The following is a 14808-nucleotide window of genomic DNA, read 5'->3' on the forward strand; positions in this document are numbered from 1 at the left end:
ACTTGACACAACTGCGGGAAGCATTGGAGTACACTCAGCCTATGCAGTGAGAAGACAAACAAGCTGGCTTGCAGTGCAGCAATTGGGAAAGATCTTTGTACATGGGAAGATGTGAAAGACTTGTTCCACCTGCCAAAAAATGCCAGGTTTGGTGGGACTGGCTGAAATATGAACGAAGGGAGAGCCAAAGTAAAACATTGGAAAAGGCTCCTGTAACAGTGGCCTAAGGTCATTGTCAAGGCCACAATTGCCGGGAGTGAGTGAGTGTACTCCTGTGTCCACATCACAATTACATCACTTGAAAGATAGCCACTGCCAATTTTGAGCAATGATGTGATGTGCAAGATGTCTCTTTACTTTTTATGTCTGTACTTTACAATCAGCTCCACTTGTGTGGAAACCAAACCCTTCTAGTTATTCAGCATTCATTACGCAAATAAATGAAAGAGAGTGAAGAGAACATGAACTTAGTGGTCACGTCACTCAAATTATATATTGAATTGCCTATGTTTTTGACTTCGTGCAAAGCAAAACAGTCAAGCCTTAATGTGGTGATAAAGTTGATTTATTCAAATCTTGGGACCTCAATTTCACTTCAAAATGACTCCTCTCGAAGACTCATTTCCACAACACTTTTCAATACATGACACGGTTCAACAGCAGGCAGTAGGGTAGAAGAACATCCCCACAAAGGAAAACAGAGGTAGAAAAACAAGATATGAACACATAAGGAAATGCTAAAGAACTACAGGGAAATATACTCAAGTTTCACAAGACTAAGTGCTTCAAACAGAAAGACGAAGAACGTTCATTTTGGCACAGCACATGTGGGGACTACATAGACAGAAAAGAACGGATGTTCAGTTGGAATGAATATGGGTCTTATTGACCCTTATAGTTATTACTCTACTCAGTGAGAGATTTAAAGTTCATCAAGTCGAGACATTCTGCTGCCATTTTACTGTGTCAACATCATCAAGGTGATGGATAGTAAAGATCTGACAGAGACAGACAGAGAGAGACAGAGAGAGAGAGACAGAGAGCAAAAGAGAGAGAGACAGAGAGCGAAAGAGAGAGAGACAGAGAGCAAAAGAGAGAGAGACAGAGCGAAAGAGAGACAGAGAGAGAGAGAGACAGAGACACAGAGAGAGAGACAGAGAGAGAGAGACAGAGAGAATGTATAACGAGTTGGGACCTCATACACCATCATTCAATATTGGGCCTAGTCCTTTCTCAAAACTGAAATAAAGATCAAATGCTGAGAATTCTATTATTGAGGATCTGTATGACAACTCAGCAGCAGACTACATCTTACAGTTGTCGCAAATACTCAAGTCTACCCTCTGCTGTGATGAACCTATGGATGACAGCATGATATGTGTTGGCTGGAAAATACATGGCTGTCTCTACAGCACATGAATCAGTACAAAATGATCCAAGATGACCTATTTTACAAATCAATACACATTTAATACTCATTCAATTCTTAAATATTTCCAACGCTTACAATGTTAAAATACTGACTTAACAAATACAACATTGTAACATTTTGCTATAGGATAGCACGTACGCTATACAGTACATAATCAAAACTACGTTTGTGTAGACAAGTTCACTTCTGGAGGGGTGGGGCTGGAGAGATGGTATGGTAGCCAATGATAACATTTGAACTGGCACCAACTAGACCAAACCACTTACTGAACACCCGCCCAACAAAATGGACTTCTATGGGACTGTATATTTATTCTAATGAAAACACATTCAAAATGTAGCACAAAAGTAGATTAGAGTTAAATGATAAAATTTCCTTTTTTAGGATATTACACACTATGGCCCTATAAAAACGTACACTTTGCGATGTACAATTATGCAACGCAGGAATGACCAAAAAGTGCATCCAAATTCACAACAAATACAGATATAGTCTAGGCATGCATAATGTGCCATCCACTGAAACAGGGAGGACTTGTCACACGGCAAATAGAATTATGTTTTTATGGGAACTACTAATACGCTTCCATTATAACTATACTTTATTGTGGTATTTCTACCATTAACACCCTTATCTCAATGTGGATGATGAGCCCGAGTATAAAAGGTAGACCTTCCATCCTTCTGCAGATGGCTGGCCACGATTCAAACACGGCTGTGCAACAAAATCAGTGTCACTGTAACATAGTAGGCCTTTACACTCGCACCTATAATACGGGTTGAAAATGACAGATTTCGGCACTGATAAACGCCTAAATTGGAACGCAGTTGCTGTACAGTAACATGCTATAAATGACGTCATAGCTCAGTGGCTGTACAGTAACATGCTATAGATGACATCATAGCTCAGTGACTGTACAGTAACATGCTATAAATGACATCATAGCTCAGTGACTGTAGAGTAACGTGCTATAAATTACATCATAGCTCAGTGTCTGTACAGTAACATGTTATATATGACATCATAGCTCAGTGACTACAGTAACATGTTATATATGACATCATAGCTCAGTGACTGTACAGTAACATGCTATATATGACATCATAGCTCAGGCTCTGCGCTTCACAGCTCTGTATGGGTTTTGACTGACAGATGTTCTGAACTTGTGCACCTCAAGCGACAAGTGGTCACCATCCCTCCCACTAATTTGGCAACTTCTGCTTTTTCTGTTGTCTGAGGGAAATGCTGTAAATGAAGAGGACTCTATGTATTTTCAAAGATGAGACATTGAGGAGCAGAATAAATACCACGGATGTGATACAAGCCAAACACCTGTGAGTCCAAATGTGTACTTCACATTTCCATTTCATTAAACTAATATATACAGTGTCACCGTTTATGATCACTTTCATTGATGTATAGTTACAAGATGACATGGCGTCATACCCTGGGTTGTTTTGAACAAAATGAGCCCGTTTGTCTATTGTGAAGAAAAAATATCGCTGAAGAACACACACACGACTCTTTTCTATGTGCACCAAAAATATGATCTGTTTCCCTGGTCAAAAGACCTATTAGTGAGAGGATTTTTTTTATCCAGGAATATTCTCATCATGTTACTGAATGTATCCAGAGTATTTTCAGATTTCGTTATCAACAAATGGGGTGAAAAGTACAGTCAATGTAAAATGCACATAAAATCAACAGTGTATTGTTTGGATTCATTCTTGTGAACTATTGTGTCCTCAACTTGTCTTAATCATGTTCCCCTAATCTCCAAACTGTTCCCTTTCAATTGCTACCAATTTAGCCCTATCCATACAGGCCAATTCCCATGAGTGTAAAGGGTTAAGTTGATATTGATGTGGGGTATATTCGCATAATTGTTCTTGATATTCTTTTTTAAAAATTTCTCCCTGAGATTTTCGTGCCTGCCCAGGTTTCGCCAGTCTTAACTTTTTTTCCCCAGTGCTTTTCCAATGATTCACATGCATGAAACGCACACGCTTGCACACACACACAGTATGTCCATTATATAGAAAGAGAGGTCCTGAATTACGCCAGGAATGACCTACTGCTACAATGGAATGGTGACATTATTTTTGACTATACATCTCAGTGTCAGGACGGAAAAAATGCAATAAGTAAAACTGCCATTGGTCAACTAACTACTGAGCTAACTGGGATGAAATACTTACAGTTGTGTCTGGTCCCGCTATGACACCATCACATACCCAAAAACAAACATCCATCCCATTTTTTCATTGAACACAATTTCCAAAAAGAACAACCATCAGCAGTTGTTAAACAATATAACAAAATATCAACAAGTCAGGATAAAAATACAAATAAAATAACACTAAAAAACAAGCTCTTTCTCATAACAGAAAGCCTCGATCTGCTTAGATTTTCCTGCCCTTATACACCCAAACCTCCAGCCACCCTATGGATACAGCCGTTGTCAGCGGTGGGTGTGTGGGGTCAGCTCTACTTCTCCCCGGCGCGCTCCAGGCTGTCGATGACCCTGCTCAGCCGGATGTTGAGCAAGCGGATCTGGGTGTCCAGGTGATTGATCTTCTCCTCCAGAGAGGCAGTACCCCCACCTCTACGCCAGTACGCCCCCACAGGCCCCGTCATGAAGTACACAGCCATTACGAAGCAGAGAGGGAGCACAGCACGCTCGGGGTCCCCCTCAAACTTCTGCAAGATATACAGGCAAGAGAGGGCAAAGAGTGTAACTCGGGCCAGCCAGAAGAAGCGGCCAAATACGATGTGCAGCAGGTAGAAGAATCCCCCCAGAAACAGGGAGAGGAACCAGTAAGCCACCAACACAGCAGCCACTAGGAGCAGGGCACGAGCCGGGGAGTTTGTCAAAGACGTTGGGCTGAAGTAGTGGCTCAGGTTGGAGGCTGGGGAGAGAGGAAAGAATGAGCGGACAGTACATGGACAACAGAGGACAATAGACAAACTTCCCAGGCACAGTCATAATTCACAACACATCACAGACATGTCCCGACGTCGAAACATACCCACTAAATAAAATCCACTTACCATCAATGCCCATCACATCCAACAGATCTGTCCACATCTTCCAAATAGTGTCCAGGAAAGAGTCGACGCCATGGACAAAGCGTTCCGTCGTCTTGGAGAAGAACTGTAAACAAAGAGGTGACATTTTGGGGAAATCCATTTGACTTTAATCACTTCTTGGCAGCAGCCCTTTTGATTTCCATACGTATTTGCCCGTTGTAAAAATGTACTTTTTGGAACTGGATGCCAACACTCTGAAGAGGTGCTTAAAGTCGACCCATTTTGCATACCCCACCATAACATGAGACATCCATGTCTTCATCTCTGGAAAACATAAAATGGTTGAGATTTATAATCATTTGAAAGTTTAAAAACAGGGTTGTCAAAAAAAAATATTATTTCTGGATAATTTTATAGATTTTCTTTTGACCTTTTACCTTTAGCAAGTTGTAGTTAAGGCCCTATTTGATATCATTTAAGGTCTCTGTGTTGCGCCCCATCGTTTGAGACACAACATTATCTTGAACACAGGGTGGGTGTGACACGTGGTCCTCTGTAGCTCCGTTGGTAGAGCATGGCGCTTGTAATGTCAGGGTAGTGGGTTCGATTCCTGGGACCATCCATATGTAAAATGTACGCGCGTGTGACAGTAAGTCGTTTTGGATATTATGTTTTTGCAGATAAATGTACTAAAATAAGGACTAGAGGTCGACCGATTCTGATTTTCAACGCCGATACCGATACAGATTATTAGAGGACCCCCCCCCAAAAAAAACAAATAGGCAGATTAATTGGTGTTTATTTCTTTGTAATAATGGCAATTACAAAAATACTGAATGAACGCTTATTTTAACTTAATATAATACATCAATAAAATCCATTTAGCCTCAAATAAATAATGAAACATGTTCAATTTGGTTTAAATAATGCAAAAACAAAGTGTTGGAGAAGAAAGTAAAAGTGCAATATGTGCCATGTAAGAAAGCTAACGTTTAAGTTCCTTGCTCAGAACATGAGAACATATGAAAGCTGGTGGTTCCTTTTAACATGAGTCTTTAATATTACCACGTAAGAAGTTTTAGGTTGTAGTTATTATAGGAATTATAGGACTATATCTCTCTATACCATTTGTATTTCATATACCTTTGACTATTGGATGTCCTTATAGGCACTATAGTATTGCCAGTCTAATCTCCGGAGGTGATAGGCTTGAAGTCATAAACAGCACTGTGCTTCAAGCATTGCGAAGAGCTGCTGGCAAACGCAGGCAAGTGCTGTTTGAATGAATGCTTACAAGCCTGCTGCTGCCTACCACCACCCAGTCAGACTGCTCTATCAAATCCTAGACTTAATTATAATATAATAAACACACAGAAATACGAGCCTTAGGTCATTAATATGGTCAAATCCTGAAACGATCATTTCGAAAACAAAATGTTTATTCTTTCAGTGAAATAAGTAAAACCGTTCCGTATTTTATCGAACGGGTGGCATCCCTAAGTCTAAATATTGCTGTTACATTGCACAACCTTCAATGTAATGTCATAATTATGTAAAATTCTGGCAAATTAAATACGGTCTTTGTTAGGAAGAAATGGTCTTCACACAGTTCGCAACGAGCCAGCGGCCCAAACTGCTGCATATACCCTGACTCTGCTTGCTCAGAAGGCAAGAGAAGTGACACAATTTCCCTAGTTAATATTGGCTGCTAACATGAATTTCTTTTAACTAATGCAGGTTTAAAAATGTATACTTATGTATTGATTTTAAGAAAGATATTGATGTTTATGGTTAGGTACATTGGTGCAACGACAGTGCTTTTTTCACGAATGCACTTGTTAAATCATCACCCGTTTGGCGAAGTAGGCTGTGATTCAATGATGAATTAGCAGGCACCACATTGATTATTTGCAACGCAGGACAAGCTAGTTAAACTAGTAATATCATCAACCATGTGTAGTTAACTAGTGATTATGTTCAGATTGATTGTTTTTTATAAGGTAAGTTTAATGCTAGCTAGCAACTTACCTCACCTCCTTGCTGCGCTCGCATAACAGGTGGTTAGGCTGCCACGCAGTCTCCTCATGGAGTGCAATGTAATCGGCGTCCAAAATTGCTGATTATTATGAAAACTTGGAAATCGGCCCTAATCAAATCGGCCATGCCGATTATTCGGGAGACCTCTAATCAAGATGCTTGTTAGTGTCGTTGCAATTAAACAAAAATAATTTTACTTCTTTAGGCTGTTTCATTATGTTTTCATCTAGATTCAATTGTATTTATTTCCAAGATATAGCACACATTATTTTGCATACAGCAGGTTTATAAAAGGACCAAAGAGTTTGCTTTGTGGTTTCATTTTATCCATGGGAAGAAAAAAAAAATAGTGATACTGATATCTTCACAGCCCGAACTAAAATGTAAATTCAAATGTAAACTTTGAAATGATACCACAAAGATAGTTGGTGCGCACATCAGAGAATGTTGACCTGAATGGGCATATCTGTTTTAAATTATACAGTCAAATCCATTGAAATAGAGATGACCGAAAAGACATGGACAGTTACGTTGACATTCGACGATGGGTGGACCGGCATTCATCTTTGTGGTAGTAATTACAAGTTCACATGTATGTTCAATTTAAAATGGTGTACCAGTTAAACTGCAGTGGTCTAAAGGGATAGGGCCATTCTATGAGTTATATTTCTATGGATTGAAATGACACCCACCCTGTATTCAAGAGCATGTTGTGTCTCAACTGATTGTGGGTGCGATAGATAGATAGATATAATTCATAGAATGGACCTATCCCTTCTATGTCTATGATTGAAATGACACCCACCCTGTATTCAAGAGCATGTTGTGTCTCAACCAATGATGTATATAAACACTGAATTGCTGATGCTATGTATTGGCCAATGAGAGGCTTTCAAGCCATGAATTCTACAGTATTTCAATTAAATGTTTCAAGAATAAAATTATATGTATTAAAGTTTTTTTTGTTGGTGGAGTGGGGACAGTAAACATTAATAATCTCAAAATATATATACTTTCAGGAAATTGTTAACAAAAATGTTATTTTTTTATGTCTAGCTAACAATGTAATTTTAAAGTATATATTAAGGTGTCTGTAATAGAATACATGAGGCAAAAACGAATGCAGACATAAATAAATGCATTTCTATAGAATAAAAATACATTATAACAGCGGGGGAGTATCAACTGGCTTCAAAACAGCGATGAATACAGTCAATCAGTCAACTAGTGTGTGTGTGTGATATATAGATATAAAATGTGACGTCAACCACCGGTATTCAATGGAGAGGGAGACGCTATGCTAGCCTCATGTCTCGAATTTCAACAGGGACAACTCAAATAGGCTTTAATTTTTTTTTAAAGATGCGATTCCAAGAGAACACTGAAATGTTGCCACGGCAGATGAGAGGCCGAAACCGAGACACAGCGTTGGGTCAGTAACCGAAAGGTTGTTGGATCGAATCCCCGAGCTTACAAGGTAAAAATCTGTCGTTCTGCGCCTGAGCAAGGAAGTGAACCCACGTTTCCCGATCACGTGGATATCGATTAAGGCAGCTCCCCTCACCGCTCCGATTCAGAGGGGTTGGGTTAAATGCGGAAGATGCATTCAGTTGTACAACGGACTAGGTATTCCCCATTCCTCTCTGAGGCTAGGTCAGGTGCATGAAGTCTGTGTCTGGTCAGGATTCAAAGTGTTAGTTTCTTCTACCTATAAATAGTCATGAAAATGTGTCGTGCCACATAAAAATGAGATCTCTAAATATATTACTTATTGGCTTGTCCATCTTATCTTGCTAGCTAGACTATTTTCAAAATGGCAACCATTTATGCATTTAATGTCTAGGCGCCCTTGGTTAGCAAGCTCTCTACCTGCCCGTTAGCTACTACCACCATTTCTTTGGACACCTCTTGTCATATAACATTAGCTTAAATTGGACGGAACACTTGGTTTGCTGATCAATCATTACTAACCTTGTAAAGACCTCTGATGTTGTCCTCTCCAAAAATATTGCTTAACATTTGGTAGAATCCGTTAGCCGCCCTTCTGAAACTATTCTGGTTGGTGGAATCTTTCCGGCTTCTGGCCGTCTCTGCACAAAGCAAAGACGCGAAGAGCAGCAACAGAATGAGGTGCGGTTTCATTCCCTTCATATTTCAGATGTGCGATACTACTCCAGTCGTGAATTGTATTAAATTAGGTCCGTTTAAATACAGATTAACAATTAGCTGCCAGTAAGGACACCTCCGTAGCGGAGTGATGACGGTGATCCCGGAAGAAACACCGTTATGAAGTCAGCAAGAATAATGCCGCATTCACGTGCTAGTCGCAAATAGAAAACTCGGAAATGTCCGACTTGCTGATTTGAACGCAGCACGTGTATAACCACAACCAGTTAGCAAGTCTGACATTTCCAAGTTAAGTAGTTCCGACTAGTACATGAACGCGGCATAGTTAAACCCCTGCCGGGTCACTAAATTAATACCGGTAATTAAGGCGCAAATGATGGAAAATATTCACAATGGCTTTACAAGTGGGATGCACAGTTGAGCGCTTACATCTCGAGGGGTTCGTGCTGATTGTACGGAGATTGTGACAGCCAGTAAAATCGCGTCCCTTGAGAGGGTAAGAACAGGATGTTTGTCAGGAGAAGTTCAGTATTATCATAATAAGGAGACGTATACTTGTAATATGGAGGAAGAATTGGGGGGGGGCAGTTTTGAATGTATGTACTGTACAAGTGTACTGTACACGTATGTACAGTTGAAGTCGGAAGTTTACAAACACTTAGATTGGAGTCATTAAAACTACTTTTTCAACCACTCCACAAATTATAGTTTTCGCAAATTGGTTAGGACATCTACTTTGTGCATGATACAAGTCATTTTTCCAACAATTGTAAACAGACAGATTATTTTACTTATAATTCACTGTATCACAATTCGTGTTCCAAATGGACAATGACCCCATGCATACTTCCAAAGTTATGGAAAAATGGCTTAAGGACAACAAAGTCAAGGTATTGGAGTGGCCATCAATACCTGACCTCAATCCCATAGAAAATTTGTGGGCAGAACAAAAAAAAGTGTGTGGAGCAAGGAGGCTTACAAACCTGACTCAGTTACACCAGCTCTGTAAGAAGGAATGGGCCAAAATTAACCCAACTTATTGTGGGAAGCTTATGGAAGGCTACCTGAAAACCCAAGTTTGACCCAAGTTAAACAATTTAAAGGCAATGCTACTAAATACTAATTGAGTGTATGTAAACTTCTGACCCACTGGAAATGTGATGAAATAAATAAAAGCTGAAATAAATAATTCTCTCTACTATTATTCTGACATTTCACATTCTTAAAATAAATTGGTGATCCCAACTGACCTAAGACAGGGAATTTTTACTAGGATTAAATGTCAGGAATTGTGGAAAAACTGAGTTTAAATGTATTTGGCTAAGGTGTATGTAAACTTCTGACTTAAACTGTATATATATATTCTTATTTTAGGGGGGGGGGGTTGCCTGTTTAGCATGTTATTTTGGCATTAATATGTGTCACATCAGCAAGTAAACAACATACTATATATATATATATATATATATATCTCATTGAGTTAATAAAGCTGCATATGAAAACATGGTAACTTTTCTGTTTTCTTGAGTAAGGCAGCTCCAAAATGAAGGTGTTTCAGCCTCGCTCAGCTTTCTGTGGTGGTGGGGCAAGCCAGCAGAAAATATGGAGCGATGCGCAGTGATTGGCTCAGTGTTCTGTCAATCATGGGGACACTACGTCACTGCCAAGTCTAATGGTAGAGCTATACAATTCTAGCCCGTTGGGTGCTGCTGTAGAGTTACATTAGAAGTGCCCATCCAAGAAGGCTCAAGGTCATTGGCCACAGATAAAAGGATGTCAAATCACATTATATGTACAGTAGCTTTGATTGGACTGATCATGTCAACATCATACATTCAAAATCTTAGCTAGCAGTCATGAATCAAGTGGACAATCTACTGGCAAATTATTTTTAATCCTTGTCATATGAAGAGAAATAATAAAGATAAATTATAGAGAAACGTATTAGTGGTCATCGGCCATTGGACAAACATTACACAACAAGTTGGAAATCGCTAATTCAACAATGAGTGGTTTGGAAGGAATCAGTGACAGTGGCTAACTGCAAGCATTGCAATGCAATCACTAGCCTATTATTCAGTGGAGTGCCTGTGTGGTCCCATATCTGGGATTAAGGAGCTCTTTTCCAAGTTTAAAATGATAAAAATTCAACATTTGAAGCATGATTTGTGCCGCGCTCAAAACAACTTAATTCGGAACTGCGAAAACTTGACATAAGTTCAAGACAACTGGGAAGTCTGGAATAAACGAGCTCCGACTTGGAAAAGACGTTTTGAACGGTCATCCAACTCGGAATTGTAAATCCGGCCTCTTTCTAGAGCTACGACCTGAAAAGCAATGACGTCATCACGATTCAACCTTTTTCTCAGAGTTCCCAGTTGTTTTGAAAACACCTTAAATCCAGAGATTGCCAGACTTTGGTGACAAAATTTGCCCACGAAGAACCGCCTCGCCACCTTCCTGTTCAAGTGAGCACAGCACCACAACGTGACATCAAAACTGTATTGTATGCTGCTGCACAAATTATATAATTTGCCAGGGAGAAATTTATACTGTAGCTAAGAAAGTAATACTATAGGGTTGTGTAGTAAGCTGTTAGTAGCCCGTATGCCTCACCCTAATAATTTGGTCTATTTACCCCTCTTAATTTCACCTGCTGTTCTGACTTGGTGGTGCACATGTACACTATAGCCTGTTTTAGAGAAATGTTATCATCGAATATTGTAAGAGCTTTCATTGTCTGCTTATATGCCCCCTTTATTTGTCCTACTGTTCTGACTTGTTGTACAGGGTTAGAACACTGACCCATGTCTGTCGATGTACATTTCAAAAGTGCTAAACAAATAGCTATGTTGACGTCCGTCCTAGCTCGCTCATTAATTTCTTAATCGAAATTACGCTTATCCGCTTGTCGTCCCCTTATGCCATAGTTTATACAGCTCAATTGTTATTAGAAACCACGTTATTATTTTTTTAAAGGCAAAATGAGGTAAATGAGGCTTAATGAACTGTTTCGCTGCCAGACAAGGCTCCGCGGATAGCCAGGTGTAGCAGTGGTAAGATGTTGGGACTCTACTGTTGGGACAGCTTTATGTAGGCCCTAACAGTTTGTGGGCACAGTTTGGCACCGTTATAGTGCAATTAATGCATTGTTTAGTGTTGTGTTGTGTAGTGGCTTTGCTGGCATGCATCCCACTTTTCTTTTGCACCACCAAGATTTACATGCTAAATTCACCACTGGTGCTGTGGAATCGGAATGGAACCAGAAGTGGTCTTTGTTTTTTTGCTGGTCAGAAGGAGCAGATACTCCGTGTTAAACGAATTGGGGCAAGAGATGTGAATTGTTTTGCTCGCAAGGCAATTTAGTTGGCATTTCGGTATGTCCCCATTACCAGTAAAACATAATCAAAACCTATTTCTTTCACCTACTTACTGTGCTGTTTCATTGTTCATTTGTTCAGTCTCAACCAGGATTTCATCACACATGTCAAGCAGTGAAGTTTCAGCTCTATCTGTTCGTGGCCTCTCTTCCTCTGTGCTTCACTGTCACTGTGTCCATTTCCATCTTGTCCAGCTGTGTCTAACATTTCACGTAAACCATGTTTCTTGACTGCATCGAAGTAGCGGTCCTTGTACCTAGCATCGAGCATGGTGGCGACACAGTAAAGAGGCTCAGAGAGAATGCCACCGAATCGTTTGTTCACAGCCTCAAGTACTTTTGCAAGTTTTAACCCCATGGTCTGTGTTGTCAGTTTTGTTGAGCAGGCGTTTCAATACCATGTCAGAGGGTATCACATCTGCTGCAGACACAGTTGATGAGCTTATTTCTCCAGTCAGTTGTTTGAATGGAGCTAGTTGTGTGTTCATCTTTCCAAGTTTCAAACATCTTCTCAAATGCCATTTGAAATAGCAGCAGTGGTATGAGAACCAGCACATTCTTGAGCAATACGGCTTTCCTCAGTACGAGATCCTCATCAACCCACTGTGCTGTCAGACTCAGCATGGTCATGGGGCTGACATCGCTGGTCCACATGTCAGTCGTGTCGCTAATAGCAGTGACGCCCATAGCAAGTAGCTCAAATACTGTGTAACTCCGGTAGGGCAACATCTGAAAAATAGCGCCTACTTGGCATTGTGTGCCAGGGCTCGAGGTGCTCGACCAGTCGGCGAAAGCCAACATCATCCACGACAGAGAATGGTTGATTGTCAAGGGCAATGAATTCCATTATCTTGGCATTAATGGATTTCGCCTTTTGAGTTGTCTCGCTGTTCTTACTCTTTCAAATGACTGCTGGACTTGAACTTGTTTATTTGGAAGTGTGCGCTTCATATTTTTCTGCTTTTGTTCTGTGTTGCGCTGTATTTTCTGTGGCGTCATGACGTCATCTACCTACGTTATATAGGTATGCACGTCATCTACCTACGTTATATAGGTATGCACGTCATCTACCTACGTTATATAGGTATGCACGTCATCTACCTACGTTATATAGGTATGCACGTCATCTACCTACGTTATATAGGTATGCACGTCATCTACCTACGTTATATAGGTATGCACGTCATCTACCTACGTTATATAGGGATGCACGTCATCTACCTACGTTATATAGGTATGCACGTCATCTACCTGCGTTATATAGGTATGCACGTCATCTACCTACGTTATATAGGTATGCACGTCATCTACCTACGTTATATAGGTATGCACGTCATCTACCTACGTTATATAGGTATGCACGTCATCTACCTGCGTTATATAGGTATGCACGTCATCTACCTACGTTATATAGGTATGCACGTCATCTACCTACGTTATATAGGTATGCACGTCATCTACCTACGTTATATAGGTATGCACGTCATCTACCTACGTTATATAGGTATGCACGTCATCTACCTACGTTATATAGGTATGTACCTCATCTACCTACGTTATATAGGTATGCACGTCATCTACCTACGTTATATAGGTATGTAGGTCATCTACCTGCGTTATATAGGTATGCACGTCATCTACCTACGTTATATAGGTATGCACGTCATCTACCTACGTTATATAGGTATGTACCTCATCTACCTACGTTATATAGGTATGCACGTCATCTACCTACGTTATATAGGTATGTACCTCATCTACCTACGTTATATAGGTATGCACGTCAACTACCTACGTTATATAGGTATGCACGTCATCTACCTACGTTATATAGGTATGCACGTCATCTACCTACGTTATATAGGTATGCACGTCATCTACCTACGTTATATAGGTATGTACCTCATCTACCTACGTTATATAGGTATGCACGTCATCTACCTACGTTATATAGGTATGCACGTCATCTACCTACGTTATATAGATATGTACCTCATCTACCTACGTAATATAGGTATGCACGTCATCTACCTACGTTATATAGGTATGCACGTCATCTACCTACGTTATATAGGTATGCACGTCATCTACCTACGTTATATAGGTATGCACGTCATCTACCTACGTTATATAGATATGCACGTCATCTACCTACGTTATATAGGTATGCACGTCATCTACCTACGTTATATAGGTATGCACGTCATCTACCTACGTTATATAGGTATGCACGTCATCTACCTGCGTTATATAGGTATGCACGTCATCTACCTACGTTATATAGGTATGCACGTCATCTACCTACGTTATATAGGTATGCACGTCATCTACCTACGTTATATAGGTATGCACGTCATCTACCTACGTTATATATGCACGTCATCTACCTACGTTAAATAGGTATGCACGTCATCTACCTACGTTAAATATGCACGTCATCTACCTACGTTATATAGGTATGCACGTCATCTACCTACTTTATATAGGGATGCACGTCATCTACCTACATTATATAGGTATGCACGTCATCTACCTACGTTATATAGGTATGCACGTCATCTACCTACGTTATATAGGTATGCACGTCATCTACCTACGTTAAATAGGTATGCACGTCATCTACCTACGTTAAATATGCACGTCATCTACCTACGTTATATAGGTATGCACGTCATCTACCTACTTTATATAGGGATGCACGTCATCTACCTACATTATATAGGTATGCACGTCATCTACCTACGTTATATAGGGATGCACGTCATCTACCTACATTATATAGGTATGCACGTCATCTACCTAC

The 14808-nt window shown here is 40.1% G+C and overlaps 1 protein-coding gene across 1 annotated transcript; it reads right to left on the reverse strand.

Moving 5' to 3' along the window:
- Positions 1 to 1448: 1448 nt before the first annotated feature.
- Positions 1449 to 8810, reverse strand: LOC110525230 (bri3 binding protein). The gene is made up of 3 exons (XM_021605199.2): positions 8471 to 8810; positions 4484 to 4586; positions 1449 to 4341 (listed from the first exon to the last, which is right to left on the reverse strand). Exons 1-3 carry the CDS (start codon positions 8648 to 8650, stop codon positions 3920 to 3922), a joined length of 705 nt encoding a protein of 234 aa, XP_021460874.1. The 5' UTR covers positions 8651 to 8810; the 3' UTR covers positions 1449 to 3919.
- Between the last annotated feature and the right edge of the window lie 5998 nt (positions 8811 to 14808).

This window comes from Oncorhynchus mykiss, chromosome 6 (genome assembly GCF_013265735.2).
Source record: "Oncorhynchus mykiss isolate Arlee chromosome 6, USDA_OmykA_1.1, whole genome shotgun sequence".
Classification (NCBI taxonomy): Eukaryota; Metazoa; Chordata; class Actinopteri; order Salmoniformes; family Salmonidae; genus Oncorhynchus; species Oncorhynchus mykiss.